Source organism: Euprymna scolopes, chromosome 14 (assembly GCF_053919585.1).
Source record: "Euprymna scolopes isolate OS-2025 chromosome 14, ASM5391958v1, whole genome shotgun sequence".
NCBI classification, from domain to species: Eukaryota; Metazoa; Mollusca; class Cephalopoda; order Sepiida; family Sepiolidae; genus Euprymna; species Euprymna scolopes.
In genome coordinates, this window is record NC_136495.1 from 155,797,348 (window position 1) to 155,813,930 (window position 16,583).

Consider the following 16,583-nt stretch of genomic DNA (forward strand, 5'->3'; position numbering starts at 1 on the left):
GGACAAAATTTCAAATCAGTAGTTTCTATCAGTAAACCATACGTGTGAAAATATTCACTACAAAAATTAAAGCACACGTAAAGCATGGATAAAGAATGTTGCCTTTCCGCCTGCTCTTGCTGCCATATATGTCTATTTTTTCTTACAAATTCTGAAATTCTGATCTAAATAGTGGTGTTGTCTTTTCATACAAAATCAAGGATACGTCTTCGACAATCAATTCGATAGAGTCTTGACCATTTGAGTCAGAATGCCTTTTTATTTTGCTGTGCTGACGTATACGCAGTTCTAAAAAATCCATCTTCCCAGGATTTACCTTCTTTCTTTGAAACGCTCTGAAACGCTCCAATCGAGCAATGCTGACGGGGCTGCTCAGGTATTTTTCGTAAGCCAGAGTCCCTGTTCCTTGAATATTTATCTTTAAATCTTTTATATCTCTCTAAAATTGTTATTTAACAAATAAATATTTTTAATATCCATACACAATATTCAGTATGGAATTAAATTTCTACTGTACACTCTTTAACCCTTATCCTTGAGTGGCCTCTTGGCCTTGATAATGTGGTGATGCCTATGTAAAAAAAAAAAAAAAAAGTAACCATAGATCTGTAAAGCATTGTAAGTGCCAATTCCAAATTTTGAGTTGATTTCCAAAACCAATATTTACAACTATCAGTATAGATAACAATTATCTGTGAATATATATATATATATATATATATATATATATATATATATATATATATATATATATATATATATTGCTATGAGAGGGCATTTTCCTTATAAAAAGTGTTATGACATTCGATTTTCCTTATAAAAAAAGTAATAGCATAGTAAAATAATCTATTTGGTACGTTTTTAAAACAATCTGGAATAATCAAGAAAATTTCATGCAGAAATCTATATAATGTTAGCAAGAATTTTGACTTCATAGTCAGTTGCTAACAAGATGCTTGGACTGAATGCAGCTCAGTAATGGGTCCTCTATTTTGAACTTAATTATAGTTTTTATTAATCATCTACTCGACAATGGGATTAACAAAAATATGAACTCTCTGGAGTTAACGGGAGTTATATGCCTTTATAAAATATCATTATGCCATTAAATGGAAATTGAACATTTGATTAATTATCAAACTGTTCATTCATGCTTCTTTTCTTAAGCATGTCTACAAATGCCATAACTACCAGGATGGAGTACTGCTGCCACATCTGGGCAGGAGCTGCTAAAAACAGCCTATCCTGCCTTGACAGAGTACAAAATAGACTTGTAGCCTAGTGGAGGATGCCCTTTTCTCTTCCCTGCAACCCCTCTCCCACAGAAGGGACGTTGAGAGCCTGTCGTTGGTTTATCGTTATTTCCATGGGAAGTGTTCGTCTGGGCTCCAATCTCTGGTCTCCCCCCGCCAATCTTTCATGAAAAACACCTGTCTAGCTGAAACCACTATCAGTAATTTTCCCCACTCTTTATCTGTGCCTAAATCAAAACGTAGATTCCATGAACAAAGCTTCTTTCTTAGAATTGCACGCCTGTGGAACTCTCTTTCGTTTGCCTGTTTCCCACCTGACTACAACTTGGATGTCTTTAAGTCCAACATAAACAAATTCCTGATGAATCGCCCCCTTAAGTAAGACACTTCATCAAATCTCCAATACTAACGATTACTACGATATTATCCCATTGATTACTGTACACACAATAACACTTATCCCCGAGTGACCTCCGGGCCTTGATAAGTGGTGACTTCCATGTAAAAAGAAAAAAAGATCCGAAACGCTAGCTAAATTTGCCCACCTTGATTTAGCAAGATGAAACCAGAACAGAGAGACCATGCAGGAGGTAAGACCTTGTTCTTTATCTCGGGTTATTTCTGACAAAGAGGGTGATAGCTGTGTTAGTTAATTTCTCACAATAAGGACGCTGCACTAGTGTTAGTTGTTAAATTGTTAAGTTGCTAACTTGCTGTTATGAACTCTGGTAATGTTTCTAGGATGAAAATTCAATTGAAAGAAATTCCTTAAAAGCCAACCACCGCATCATTTGAAGAAACTGGAATTTCGGTAAATACAAAGCGTATTTTTTGTAAACATTATTTGTATGTTTTGTTTTTATGTTAAAATTTCTTTATTTTAATTCTAAGTTTTACTATTTTTTTTCTTTTAATTTGTTGCATGTTGATATTGCTGAGCAGACACCTAACTATATATATATATATATATATATATATATATATATATATATATATATATATATATATATATATATATATATATATAATTATGTGTCTGCTCAGCAATATATATATATATATATATATATATATATATATATATATATATATATATATATATATGTAATGAAATAAGGATTACAATTAATTTTACAAAGTTAACCCAAAATAGCAAACTTAAAATATATTATAAATATTAAAGACTTAATATTTATAAAGTAATCCTACCCAAATGTAAAAGCTCAATAAAAACCAAATAGAAAATAGAGCTTATAATAAGAACAAATAATTAATAAAACATGTTAAAAACACTTTAAGAAGAGTTAAAAACATATTTAATGTTCGAAAAGGAAACACAAATTAAGTGGATTGTCCTTATTCTGCGGAGTTTTGAAAGAAATACTTTCCCTCTCTTCAGAGGATAGGAATTAGCAAAATGCGGAATTGGATTTTAATTGTAAAGTATTTAGTGAAAATACAAGTAAGCCATACTTGGTAAGAAATAGTGAAGCAGAGGGAATGGGGGAAAAAGAAAAAAGATTTCACGTGAATGGATGGTCGAGTGAAGAGTAGAATATCCAAGAAAAGTTGGTAAAAATCTGGTATCCAGAAGTAAAAGTCCAAAGGAATCGCGTTACTAGAAGATATTTTACAAGGAAAATCCGATTCCGTATTTTGCTAATTCTTACACTCTGATGAGAAGGAAAGTATTTCTTTCAAAACTCTGTGGATTAAGGATAATCCACTTAATTTGTGTTTCCTTTTTTTGAAAAGTAAATATGTTTTTTACACTTCTTAAAATTTTTTTAACATGCTATATTAATTATTTTTCCCTATATATATATATATATATATATATATATATATATATATATATATAAATTTTTTTACAAGATTCCAAAGTCCAAGATTTTATTCTTACCAATCATTTTTTTCAAAACAAAAATTGTTGCCCATTTACAGGTATGTTTTGTTTTTTGATCTGTCTTTTTCTGAGAAGTCCATGAAGAAAATATCCAATAGTGACACAGAAATATTGGTTCTCATTTACTTATATAGATAAATAAACATTAATATTTTAGTAATTTCTATACAAATTTATTTATGAGACAATAAAGAAAAGAAAAGAAAGAAGAAATCGATTTGCTTTTTCGCTTGTAATTTAGCAATAGAGCGCAACTTTTGATAATCAAGTTAGTCCCTCTAAAGAAATAAATATGTGGAGGACAGGATGATCTGTTTATATAATTAGGATCCCATCATCTATGTGTGTTTAATAAATTGAATGGTAGAGTGATTGAGAAGCAAAAGGTCGCAAGTGAAAACAAAACATACCAATATGTGATAGTGAAAGAATGTAGATTCATTTACATAAATACACATGTGAGGAAATGAATATAGAGATAGAAGGAACAAGAGTTCGTTGAGAAGAGAGTAATGTTACTTGTATTTGATGATCGGCTGACGGATTAGTCAGGAGCGCTGGTTGGCATAGCCATGCCAACCGGAGCATTGTCTCGTCACATGTTGATTTGTCGAGGGTTCAGCAGAAAAGAGAGAAAGATATACAGAACAGAAAATGACATCTGCATTACTCTCTGGTGGCCAGGCATGTTAAAGGCCGATAATCGAGTTAGCCTGGGAATTTGAATTCCCACGGACGTAAATGTGAAGTAAAATTTAATGACAGAAAATAGTAATTTTGGAAAACCGCTTGTATATGAAGGAAATAGATATGTAGGTAGGAATGGGGAGGGAGAAAGTATCATAGAATTTTGTTTTATCATAGACAGACTTGTGGAATGGGGACGTGTAGGGGGCAGAATGGTCTACTTATGTAATTAACGATCCCGTCCTCCATGTTGTTTAATGAATGGTAAATGATTGAGAAGCAAAGGTCGCATAATGATGGCAAAACATACCGATATGTGATAGTGAAAGAATGTAGATTCATTTACATAAATATACATGGGAGGAAATGAATATAGAGATAGAAGGAAGAAGAGTTCGTTGAGAAAAGAGTAACGTTACTTGCGATTTATGAGAGGCTGACGATAGGTCAGGAGGGCTGATTGGGTGGCCATACCAACCAGGGCGGCTCTTTGTTACATGTTGACTGGTTGAGGGTCCAGCACGAAAAGAGAGAGAAATATAAGAAATAGGAAGTGACGTGGCTGTGTCGCTCTCTGGTTACCAGAGTTAAAGGGCGAAAATCGAGTTAGCCTAAGAGTTTCAATTCCCACAAATATTTGAAAATAAATACTAAATAAAACAATATTATGAAACAATTATTTGTTACATTAAAATCAAAGCTATCATTGAATTAAAAAAAAAAACAGAAATAAAAAATAATTAATAGAATATCACTCTTCACAACAACATGCAAATTAGTTAATATAATATTGACGATGTATAAACAAATAATGTTGCCTATTGTGTAAAGAAATGGAGTTATGTCCCTTTATCACAAAATTAATAAGGCATTTTTACTTTACTGTTAATGTGAGGAATGAACCAGATTTTAGAATTTATTCATTTACACTAGTTTCTTCTCAGCTCTATTTTTGTGTGAGATTGAAAATATGTAATAATCATGTGAACATACCTGTTCCTTTTAGATCATTGAAGTTAAGCAACATTAAGTCTGGTCAGTACTAAAATGAGTGACCATTTGGAAATTCCAGGTGCTTTATGTGCTCTCTGTTTATCTCGACATTGTTAAAGGAGTGGTGTGGTTGAAGATTGCACAACCCTTACCTCACAGTTACATGTGAAGCTACCATTTCAGGGGGTATCCATTGTCTTTCAAGACTGAGTAGAGGTGATGATTGTAGAGAAAAAAAAATTCTTTTGATGTACAATTATTGAAGAAAAAATAATAATCTCTTTCGAGCTACAGTTATTGAAGAAAAAATAATAATCTCTTCCGACGTACAGTCATGGAAGAAAAAAATAATAATCTCTTTCAACGTACAGTTATTGAAGAAAAAATAATAATCTCTTTCAACGTACAGTCATTGAAGAAAAAAATAATAATCTCTTTCAACGTACAGTTATTGAAGAAAAAAATAATAATCTCTTTCGACGTACAGTCATTGAAGAAAAAAATAATAATCTCTTTCGACGTACAGTTATTGAAGAAAAAAATAATAATCTCTTTCAACGTACAGTCATTGAAGAAAAAAATAATAATCTCTTTCAACGTACAGTTATTGAAGAAAAAAATAATAATCTCTTTCAACGTACAGTTATTGAAGAAAAAAATAATAATCTCTTTCAACGTACAGTTATTGAAGAAAAAAATAATAATCTCTTTCGACGTACAGTCATTGAAGAAAAAAATAATAATCTCTTTCAACGTACAGTTATTGAAGAAAAAATAATAATCTCTTCCGACGTACAGTCATGGAAGAAAAAAATAATAATCTCTTTCAACGTACAGTTATTGAAGAAAAAAATAATAATCTGTTTCGACATACAGTTATTGAAGAAAAAAATAATAATCTCTTTCAACATACAGTTATTGAAGAAAAAAAATTTCTTTTGGTGTACAATTATTGAAAAAAAATAAAAAATCTCTTTCAACGTACAATTCTGTATAGTAATTGAATTTCCAGATTATAAAACTTGTATTTAATAGATTCACCTCATGCACTGCTCATTGTCCTTGTTACATTAGTTTTTTTTTAATTGAATTATATCCCCTATGCAGATTGACTCTTTGGGGTTTATAATGTTAGATGGCTTTGGCAGTCAATGTGCATAGAAGGGATTGTCATTAGTATATAAAGTCTACTTTTGATTGAAGTGCTATTGATTTTTATGAACTACTAGCGGGGTACCCGGTGTTGGTTGGTTGGTTATTTTTGTTTTACGGCATATCAACCCTTTCCGGGTTATTCAATGCCGAATCCAAAGATTTTGAAGAAAAAATTTTTTAATAGAATATATTTGTTTTCACGTTGGTTTCTATTTAACCCATAGTTGGAACCCTAACAGGTATTACCACTCCGGGTCAGAGTGGACCTGAGAGCAATGGTAATTAAAGGGTGACTCCACACTCCCCAAAGCCCACAAGCTGAGGCCTCACCACTGGATATAGTTTAAGGTCATATCCAGGACATCCATTGAGGAACTTTTACCCTCTGCAGGGGGGCAGTCGGCGTATTTTAATGCCCCACCGCCAGGGCCGTACCCGGTGTTGCCCGTTTTTTTTAGGTGTGTGTGTAAGGGGGGGGGGTAAAGTAAAGAATAACCCTGTTTAAATATAGAAATAAAAAGTAAAAGCGATGTTAAAGTTCTTTAAAAAATCGGCAAAACCAACAAAAAAAAACAAAAAAAAACAGCGAACAAACGTAAAGCAAAAAGCGAAAAAGAAAATGGCATAAATAACCCTTTGATTCGGTTAACTCCATGGTGCATTTTACCCAGTAGAATTAAAATTCCATTCCAGTTTTTAAGCAACTATGAAGTAAAGAAAACCCAAACCGGTGTTCATTCATAACTTTCTCTTGTGGACGATCCCGCAACAGTGTTAAGTGGTGGCGGGCAAAGGAAGAATTTTTAGAGAGAAAAGATTTTACCACTTCCATTGATCTTAACCGATTTGTGGCTGTGAACTCTCAGCAGATAGAATATAGGAATCTACGATTATCAAGGAAGTGGATAGGTAATAGGCCTATAACACACCTCAGATATTGTGCTACAGTTTACGCATATTACATTTGCATGAAATGTTTTGATTTTTTAATCCTATTAAGGTCAAAATCAGAGGGGAAAAATGAGTTCATTTTATAGGGATTAGGAGAAAGACTGACAAATTTGATGTTAAATGTTTGATAGTTCTAGAAATCAATAGTTGTTAGTTGAATTATCTCCCCTTTGCAGATTGGCTACTTGGAGTTTCTAAAGCGAGATGGCTCTAGTAGGCAGACGTTTTTAATTAAATTATCTCCCCTTTGCAGATTGGCTATTTGGACTTTCTTAAGCCCTAGCAGGCAGTAGTTTTAATTGAATTATCTCCCCCTTGCAAGTTGGCTGTTTGGAAACTATAGAGTTAGAATACTTTAGCAGTCAATAGTTGTCAATTGAATTATCTCCCCTTTGCAGATTGGCTGTTTGGAGTTTCTAAAGCTAGATGGCTCTAGCAGTCAATGTGGTTATATGAGCTGAAGAAGAAAGGACTGACAATGTTTATTAATAAAACTAAAAGTAAAATAATGGTTTGCCTTTTAAGATGATGATGATGATGATGATATATTTACCTCTTCTTCAGACTTTTTCTCACCATCTGTTTCCTCTTCCTCCTCCTCCTCTTCTTCATCAGACACTTCTTTGGTTCGTTCTTTTTCCACATAAAGTTTGATGGGGTAACCAATGAACTGACTGTGCTTCTTCACGATTTCCCTGATAGATCTCTCTTCTAAATAATCCAACTGATCCTCCTTTAAGTGAAGAACGATTTTCGTACCACGGCCTAAAGGTTCGGCTGAGGAATAAAGATATTGCAGAAATAGGAAAGGCAAAGAAAAGAAAAAAACTTTCTCAAAAGGTAAAAAAATAAAAAAAATTCTCATTCAATTTAGTTCCATTACTCTGGCAAAAAATAAAACAAGCATGCTTCCATTGCCATCTAGGGAAAGGGTGGTAGAAATTCACACAGAAAAGAATTATACCGCACTTGCCCAATTTCATATTGAAGTGCTGCATTGCTAGTGCATTTATTACCTGGAAGTGGTCCTCCTCAAGTTTGTTTGAGGCCTGAAAGATGAGTCAAGTAGAAGGTCAAGATCTTTTGTTTTCTTTCTTTCGTTTTGGCTACTATTCTCATCTTGATTCTCAATGCAACCCAAAAATTTTAGATGCATCATTGAAAAGCTATATGAAATTCCTAACTGAAGCCTTAATCTAATCCATCAGTGTAGATTGTTCTTATTCAGTCAGCCATGATTTGGTAGAAGTGCTAATATCGTTATTCTTAATTCGTATTATTTGGATTCTTCAGACTACTGTTCTCATCTTGAGTATTATGTGCATAATGTTTTGGTTGATATAATCCTCAACTTTCTTCAGGTGTATCTTATCAAACTCGGGAATCTTTTTGTTGAACTCGGGAATCTGCACAGAATTTTGAATAGAATTCTTACTTAATCCACAGAGGTAGCATGTTCTTATTCTGTCAGCCATGACTGGGTAGAAGTTTTCAGCAATTCACAATTGTATTTTGAGTATCACGTGCACTGAGGATTAAACCTTCAACCTCCAGAAGAATATCACAGAATTGAATATACTTAGTACTTTATCCATTATACTCATCTTTAAGGATTTAGCCACCAGAAAATGGGAGCTTAGAAAAAAAATGTTAAGCAACGTTGCTAATGCTATGCAGTGTGACCATGAAAAAAATTCTAGTATGAATTTCTGGAACCTGAAAAACTAATCATTATTATCGATTTTTTTTTTTTACCATAACTCATATAGCAATTTTCTGATTAGTATCGAATCTACTACTTACTGATCAGGGTTTGCACAGATTTTTAATGTTCTTTTTCAAGGACTTTTCAAGACTTTTCCACAGTGATTCGAAAAAGTGGTAGAAAAATCAAATATTCAACAAATAAATGTTATCATAGTCAATAAAAGTTACTTTGCAACCTACCTGCATCATTTTTTGGTGTTTTTAAGTAGTTTAAAATGCTGTTTATTTCATCTCAAATATTAACTAATTTTACGACTTTTAAATTTCCAACCAAGATGGCTACCGTTTTGTCCATTTTTTTCGGCCCAGTCATCATCATTTTAGGCTATCACATTTTTTTTTTTGAGGGGGTGGGGGTCGTCATTGGTAACTCATCAGCAGAAAAAATTTTTTTTTTGGAAGGGGAGAAGGCTGAAGAAATGGAGTTATGTTCCTTTATAAAAAAAATTAATGGGACAAATCTTGTATTCACAATACTACTACGCAATTTCAAAACAACATATTTCGATTTTATTTTCAATATTTAAAAAAAATATTTTAATGGTATTTTTATTAATACTTAAAAAATTATTTATTAGTATTTATTTCAAATTTCTTTTTAATATTTTGGCACAAATTTTTACTGGACATAAAGAATAAAATTTTCAAGGCATTTTAAGATATTTTGCAAAATATTTTCCATATTTTGAAGCCCTTTTCAAGGCAATAGTAAAAATTCAAGGACTGCTGATTCCCATGTTGTATTCAATTGTATAATCGGTGGACTGATGAGACTATTGTCATCCAACATATGCATCACTTCTTTTAAGATGTCTTTTTACTCTCTACAGTTCTTCTATCATTACAGATGCACCTGTAGAAGGTCAAAGGTCAAACAACGAATATGTGTTAACTAACAAGAGAAGAATAGCCGTTCAAATAATGGAAATTAATCAAAATATTGTGATGAACAGAAAAAGGGGCAGCACTTACATGTAGAGTCTTTGATGGTAAAGGTTCCACCAGCTGAAGATTCCCAGGTGTGTTGGTCATCATCATTGTGTTTTGATTCAACGACTACTCTATCAGCCACGAGATAAGCGGAATAAAAGCCGACACCAAATTGACCAATCATAGAAATATCAGCTCCAGACTGCAAGGCTTCCATAAAGGCTTTCGTTCCAGATTTGGCAATGGTACCCAAATTATTCACCATGTCAGACTTGGTCATTCCGATGCCAGTGTCAATGATGGTCAAGGTATTGTCCTCCTTGTTCGGAACAATTCTAATAGACAAGTCTTTACCGCCATCCAATTTGGATGGGTCAGTAAGTGATTCATAACGGATCTTGTCGAGAGCATCCGAGGCATTGGAGATCAATTCTCTCAAGAAAATTTCTTTGTTTGAATAGAAAGTGTTGATGATCAAACTCATCAACTGGGCAATCTCCGCCTGGAAGGCAAATACTTCTCCGTCAGCTTCGGACATCTGGGAAAAAAATTAAGAATATTGCATTATCAAATACATTGAAAGTAGCAATAGTAACAAATATTATTTTTATGTATCGACTTTTTTTAAAACAAAAAAATCAGCAGTTTCTTTCAACTAAAGTACAAAAGATATTCACGTTCAAATCTCGAGTATATATAAAAACCCAGTGTTTTTCTTTCTTTTTCCTATTTTCTTCCAGAGACAACACACGTGTGTATGACACAATACTGCTTAGGTCATTTGAAAAGGTAGGTATCATACACATTCTCACTGGTATACACACATCTACATGGTTATCATACACATTATAAGAGACATACACGAACTACTAAACATAGCAACAGCATAAACACAGTTTCTATATACACATTCTCACTGGTATACACACATCTACATGGTTATTTACTTTGCAAACACTGTAACATGCAATTACATGTGGCGTATGCTTAAATGAACACACATAGTTTCTTCTTACAGACTAATACATATGACGCCAGCTAAAATGAACACAGATATTCAATTTCTTCTTACAATCTATAATATGAGGCGCCAGCCGATATGAACATACATACTTGATTTCTTCTTACAAATTAATATATGTGGCACCAGCCGAAATTAACACAACTGCTCAATTTCTTATAGAAAATGTATGCATGTGACGCCAGCCGAAATAAGCACAACTACTCAATTTCTTTTTGCAGACTTTAGTCTATCACCTTACAGCTGTTAAACTTCTGACTGATCCACAATATGAATTTAGGCAAACCCGTTTTACAGCAGATTTTCTTACTGTAATCTCTGAACGTATATACCGTACACTAGACAATGCAGGGGAGTGTAGAGCGGTAGCCCTAAATATATCAAAGGCTTTTGACATGGCAGGAAAATTAGATCATATGGAATCATGGGTGAATATTTAACATAATTAAATCCTTCTTGTCACATATGGTGACAGCCGAAATGAACATACATGCTCAATTTCTTACAGACAAAACATCATCTTTTAGCTTGAACGTTCTTTGATACTTTGACTACCCATTCTTTACAAACTCTTTTGGTGCCTAAACAAGTTATCATATTATACTATTAGTTGGGCTCATGTTTCAGCATTGCTTTCCCAACTGTACTGACATGCAGAAGTTCAAGTGTAATGTGAACAGACATCTTACTGCTCATCTCCCTTCAAAGTGGCACTGTGCCTTTTTTGGGGTGAAAATTGAATAAAAAAATAAAAATAAATAAGGAAGAGACATATGTAGTTAGTTGATAATCAGTTGAACTAGAATCAGAGTCAGTCAGGACGAAAGAGTCTTGCATTCAAGATGAGCAAACGGAAAAGAAGAAAGAGATTTGAATCGATTCAGCGATGCAGAGGCCCTCCCAGAAATGAAGAATTTTAATTTTTTTTTATTACATTTTCACCCAAAACAAAGCACATTGCCACTTTGGTGTAGGAGGCTACTATCAGGGACATAAGCTATTGGGGTACTATGTTGGGAATTGGGCAGTAAGATGTCGGTTCACGTTACACTTGAACTTTTGCATGTCAGTACAGTTGGGGAAGCAGGGAGCCGGAAGGGAATTCCAATGTCTAGCGGTTCTGGGGAAGAAACTACTGGAGTAGAAAGCTTTCTTACATCTAGGGATCTCAACTGTGTAGGGGTGGGATTTAGCTGCTTGTTGGGTTTGTCAAGGGTATTTACGCCGTGGGGGCACAAGTGCTTGCAGTTTGTCAGAGCATTTACTATTAAAATACTTATAGAACAAGCAGAGGGATGCAACATCTCGTCGGTGGGACGGAGGCTGGAGCTTGGATGACAGTTCATGACCTATCAGGTTGGCGACTCTCTTTTGAACCTTGTCTAGGAGTGAGAGACTGCTAGCAGATGATTACAAGCAAGTCGTGTTTTAGAAGTATGTATGATTTGATTTCCAGATTGAAGGCAACCGTCGTGAGGAGCATCGATTGAAGAAAGGAGAAAAGGAAAGTGTCTTAAAATTTACGTATAGATTGTATGTATGTGACACACACACACACACACACACACACACACACACACAAAAACAGTTGATCAACGGCCATGTCATAGTTATATACACACCATACAAATTATATAGACCGTTACGAAACAAAACGAGCAAGGAAAGAGTTAGTGATAAATATATTATACTCTCAATTAGATAATCCCAGTGATATCAGTTCACACTGAAATGCTTTTAGTGAAGTTAGGACGACCTCTTGCGATTGAAGCAAAATGTATCAATATTTCAATTGGCTCAAAAACACAAATTATTACGTTGGTGCAAAAATAATGTCGTTTTTTGACTTGAAGTTGAACGTCAGAAAACGACATTATTTTTTTGCACCAACCTAATACAACTATAGACAGCCGAGTGAATGCAACGAATTGCCTCTACCTACGTTCACGTCCTTACAATAACTATGTTGAGAGACTGGACAAAAACCATATAAACGATGCTGTAAATGGTTTTATAATTCAGAACATATGACAATAATATATATAGAAAAGACTGAGATGAACAACATACGTCTGTGTGTGTATGTGTGTGTGTGTGTCAGATATATATATATATATAGAGAGAGAGAGAGAGAGAAGGAGAGGGAGGAAGGGGTCGTAAGGAAGAAGAAAGAGTGTAGTCAATAAAATTACAAATATGTTTCTACACTTTATCAAAACCCCTCAATTGGAAAAATGGTGACAGTACTCCACATATGGTCTGATAGTCAGCTCAGCTAAAGGTAAGTGTTAAAGTTAACAAAAGTCATTTTTTTGTTTAAAAGTAAATTTCACCAAAAGAAAAAAAAAAAAAGAAAAAGTGAAATAAAAATAAATCCATAAAAAAAATAATAACTTAATTTTGTCTTTTTTTTATGGAGGGGGAGGGAGGATAAAGAGTGTGTCTATACACACACACACACACACACACACACACACACACACACACACACACACACACACACACACACACACACACACAAAATAAAACAAAAAAAAACAAAAGCGTAAGCAAGTTTGAATTAAAATGGGGGAGTGATTCTATAAAAATATTCTTAAGGAAGAGCTAAAGATGAAAAAAAAAAAAAAAAAATTTGTATGAACGAATGCCAACAACAGAAAGTTTCCATCTATGAGATAATGGTACGTTGTTGCGGTATGTATGGGTTTACAATGTTGTACAATTGCTGGGTTGAAGGATTGTGCACCGTCTCTTCTACTAGTTTGTTGATTCCAAAGAAGCAGACCTTTTTTATTGGCTGTGAAACTGTGGAAAATGTTGAAACCATTATCTCCGACGTAGGGTAAAGGTATCGCGTCTTGTTTTTTGTTGATGTCAATATCTAAGGCAATAAATAGGTTTTCTTATTCATCTGTCCACTTTTGCCAGTCTCTCGCTGTTAGAGTCCCCCCCCAAAAAAATTGTCAAATTTAATAAGTCTCACACTATCGACCAAGCTCCAACCTCTGTCCCATCACTGTAATGTTTCATCCCTGTTTTATAAGTACTTTAATAGAATATGCTCTGATGAACTCATAGCACTTGCGCCCTTTCAATGTACATACTCCTGACTAACATGACAAGCAGCAAAATCCCACCCCTTTATTTATGAGATCCCTAGATGCCGGAAAACTTTCTACTTTAGCTGTTTGAGGGAAGAAACTATTAGAGTTTGGAATTCTTTCCCTGTTTCCTGCTTCCCTGACTGTACTAACCTGCAAAAGTTTTAATGTAATGTAAACAAATATGTCGGTGCTACACTACCTACATGGTCCCCTGACAGACATGTTCCCTAATAGTAGTCCATTATGTCCGAGTGGCAATACTCCTTGTTTGGGGTAAATAAAAGTAAAAATATTTTTTTAAAACATGGATGCTGGAAAGCAGACAAATTACTGTCAGCCATATTTTTTCTTCTCTCATGTTGATAATTTTTTGTGTGATTTTTTTTCTTTTTTGAGGCGGGGGGGGGGAGGGAGAACGTGAGCTCATCAATAAATTCTCAACACAAAATGTAATGTCTTAGACATGGTCTTTGAGACTAAGAGACTAAGGTCAGAATACAAAAGGAACAAAAAATGAAGAGACACACGTGTGTTTATAATCTGCCCTGGAATTACATTTTTCCCCATCGTTTCTATATTTCTGGAATATAGCACCGTGCATGACCAGTAGCTTGTTTTGATTTGTAAAGGCAATTAATATGTTGGGATAAAGTCAGTGTTATTTCCATCTCTTATGTATCGTTATTTTCATGGAAAGTGTTCAACTGAGCTTCAATCTATGGTCCCTCCTCGCCAAACTTTCACAAGAAACACTCGTCTAGCTGTAAACACTATCAATAATTTCCCCCACTCTTTATCTGTGCCTAAACCTAAACGTAGATTCCATGAACAAAACTTCTTTCTTAGAACTGCACGCCTGTGGAATTGTCTTCCGTTTTCCTGCTTTCCGGCTGACTACAATATGGTTGTGTTCAAGCCTAAAGTAAATAAGTTCTTGATGAGCCGTTCCATATAAGTTATTAAATTTACCAAATTTTCATTACTAATGATTACTATATTGACCAATTTCTACTGTACACTCTTTAACCCTTATCCTTGAGTGGCCTCTGGGCCTTGATAATGTGGTGATGCCTTTGTAAAAAAAAAAAAAAAAAAAAAAAAATTTAACTGGTCATCAACGTCTCAACAGTAATGTGCACACTTGTTTTTAATGCAACTTATTTTTCTGCTAGTTGAATTGCTTAGTAAAGATGAAATTTGCGTCTCTAAAAATAAGGATCTTTTTTATGATTAAATAATCAATCGTTAACTATTCTGCCCCCCCCCCCGAAAGAATAGTTAACTATTTTCATGGAAGGGGGCGGGGGAATTTGACACCTTTGCTGTCAAAGCTTCCAACTCCAAATTCAACACAAAGCTATCAAAACTGACTACTCCAAATCCGACACACTGCTGTCAAAGTGCATTACTCCAAATTTAACACATCGTGGTCCAAACTCAATACTCCAAATTTGAGACACGGGTGTCAAAGTACCAAATTTGACACATTGATTTCAAAGCTCCCTAATCTAAATTCGACAAACTGCCATCATAGCTTCAAACTCCAAATTCGACCCACTGCTGCCAAAGTTCATTACTCCAATTTTGACTCACTGCTGTCAAAGTTCACTACTCCAAATTTGACTTACTACTGTAAAAGTTCACGACTCCAAATTTGACATACTGCTGTCCAAGTTTCTACTCCAAACTTGACATACTGCTGTTGAAGATCACTACTCCAAATTTAACTCACTTCTGTCAAAGTTGACTACTTCAAATTTTACATACAGCTGTCAAAGTTCACTCCTCTAAATTTGACCCTCTGCTGTCAAAGTTCACTACTTCAAATTTTACTCACTGCTATCAAAGTTCACTCCTCTCAATTTGACCCCTATCTGTCAAAGTTCACTACTCCAAATTTGACCCACCGCTGTCAAAGCTCACTACTCTAAAATTGACCCACTGCCATTATAGCTTCCAACTTCTAATAGTCACACTGCTATCAAAATTTACTATTCTAAATTCAACAAGCTTTTTGAAAAACTGTTTTTTTCAAGCCGACAGCATCTCATTTACATATGAGGTAACGAGAAATCTGCTAGCATATCATAACTGATACTTAAATAATTAGTCTAGGCAAACCTCACACATATCTATACAAGATGGTGGGTGTGAGTTGCTTTCTTATAAAGACTGTGTTAGAATATCGGGTCAGTTTTTAATGTCGTGAAAATTTAGCTCTCCAAATAGTGGGAAGTCTTGATCATGATAAAAATAAAAACTGACTCAGTTTAGAAGGATTCCCACTTCATTGACTGTGGAGAGAAAAGATGAAGTATAGTATCAGAACAGATACTACACTACTAGTAGGGATGCGGTTATAAGAAAAAAAATGCAGGCTCTGGAGCCGATATTGTTAAATAATAAATCATTAATTATTTTATATTATTTTTTTTATTAGAATCCTTTGAGATGAATAATTTATTTATTTGTGGATTGTTATCCTCATCTTCATAGTCGTTGTTTCCGTCCCAAATTTAAGTTTAAAATGCAAAAATGTCAAGTATCATGGTTAAATTGTGCTTTAAACAGAAACATTCATTTTGAACATGTGCCTCTGTCATATCAAAGAACCTTATGTTGATTTTATATATCAGGTCTTTCAGTGTGTAATAATAAAACTTCTCAAATGAATTTGTGATGTTAGGCTGTGTAAGGTGTTAACTTTGGTCAAAATCGCCTGTTCCTTCTTTCATCGGATGATTTTGATTATCGATACGTATCGACAACATTTCGATAAAAAAACTTATCTAACAACACTGCCAGGCACATAAAGT

The 16,583-nt window shown here is 34.1% G+C and overlaps 1 protein-coding gene across 1 annotated transcript in view; it reads right to left on the bottom strand.

Annotated features, from left to right (window-relative positions):
- Positions 1-16,583, bottom strand: part of LOC145293299 (heat shock protein HSP 90-alpha-like) — a 65,611-nt gene that overhangs the window by 21,962 nt on the left and 27,066 nt on the right. The window contains exons 2-3 of the mRNA XM_080139930.1: positions 9,685-10,180; positions 7,499-7,722 (exon numbers count right to left, since the gene is read on the bottom strand). Of these exons, the coding sequence (XP_079996056.1) occupies positions 7,499-7,722; positions 9,685-10,180 (720 nt within the window). The remainder of the gene's footprint in view (positions 1-7,498; positions 7,723-9,684; positions 10,181-16,583) is intronic.